Source organism: Propithecus coquereli, unplaced genomic scaffold (genome assembly GCF_000956105.1).
Source record: "Propithecus coquereli isolate 6110/MARCELLA unplaced genomic scaffold, Pcoq_1.0 Scaffold1574, whole genome shotgun sequence".
Lineage (NCBI taxonomy): Eukaryota > Metazoa > Chordata > Mammalia > Primates > Indriidae > Propithecus > Propithecus coquereli.
The window spans coordinates 7,770-8,849 of NW_012140236.1; the positions used below are offsets into that span (position 1 = coordinate 7,770).

The 1,080-nt window shown below is 33.0% G+C and overlaps 1 protein-coding gene across 1 annotated transcript in view; it reads left to right on the forward strand.

Moving 5' to 3' along the window:
- Positions 1–1,080, forward strand: part of KLRB1 (killer cell lectin-like receptor subfamily B, member 1) — a gene marked incomplete at its 5' end in the record, with an annotated part of 6,686 nt that overhangs the window by 3,310 nt on the left and 2,296 nt on the right. The window contains 2 exons of the mRNA XM_012640784.1: positions 272–426; positions 812–927. Of these exons, the coding sequence (XP_012496238.1) occupies positions 272–426; positions 812–927 (271 nt within the window). The remainder of the gene's footprint in view (positions 1–271; positions 427–811; positions 928–1,080) is intronic.

Here is a 1,080-nt window from a genome sequence, read left to right on the forward strand (position 1 = left end):
TTTAAATTATTTTGATGGTATCTTCCTATTTTAACATTCTATGATTCCATTTATGCTCAGTATAACTGGCCACTAATTCCCAATTCTTGGTTACCAGAATAAACAGTAGGTCTCATAAACCTACTCAAAATTATAATAAATTCGTTGTTTTCACAGTGATAATCAAAGACTTCCAAGTATTTATAATGATGTCTGTGTGTTACTGTGTGGTGTGGTAGGGACAGGTTAGAAATATAACACATTTATTTCTTCTTTCTGTTTCTTATTTTAGAGAGCCCGGGTCTGTCAGAGTGCCCGGTACCTTGGCTGTCACTCCAAAAGAAATGCTTGCTTTTTTCTGATGATCTCGACCTTTGGAATAACAGTCTATCCTACTGTTCCGCAAAAGAATCCAGTTTGCTTCTTATTCAGGATCAAGAAGAATTGGTAAATCCTTAAATAAAATACCTTAGTAAAACTTAACACTTCCTTTAAAGCACATTGAGATCTCTGGGCTTTATCTCAAAGCTTTTATGCAATGGAAGTGGGGACTTTCAATTCAAGATGCTCACAATTTGAGAGATTAAACACACATGTAAACAAATAATTGAATAGAAGATGATGAATAAAACAAAATAAATAAAAATATGTAAAGAGAAATATCACTCTATATAATTATAGAGAAGTAACACTCAACTCTGGTGAGTCATCAGGAAAGACTTCAGCAAGGGGGTAATGCTTGAATTCGGTTTCAGGGGATGAGGAGAAGAATACAAAACATGAATAGATAAGCAGATTCAATATTCTGGCATTTCTTCTGGCCCCTTTATAGAGACTGATACAGAAACTGATAAAGGATACAGCAATTAACTTTTGGATTGGATTAAATTTTACATTATCAGAGAAGAATTGGAAGTGGATAAATGGCTCTTTTTTAAATTCTGCTATGTGAGTATTAGATGAGCTAATTTTAATATTTAATTCACATCATATTTACATTATAAGGTAGTAACATTGTGGAAGATTGAGTTTTGTAGTTTTAATTTGGTTTAGAAATTCTCAAGATGTTCAGAATAGGCTGGGAAGATGGATGATTCTGAG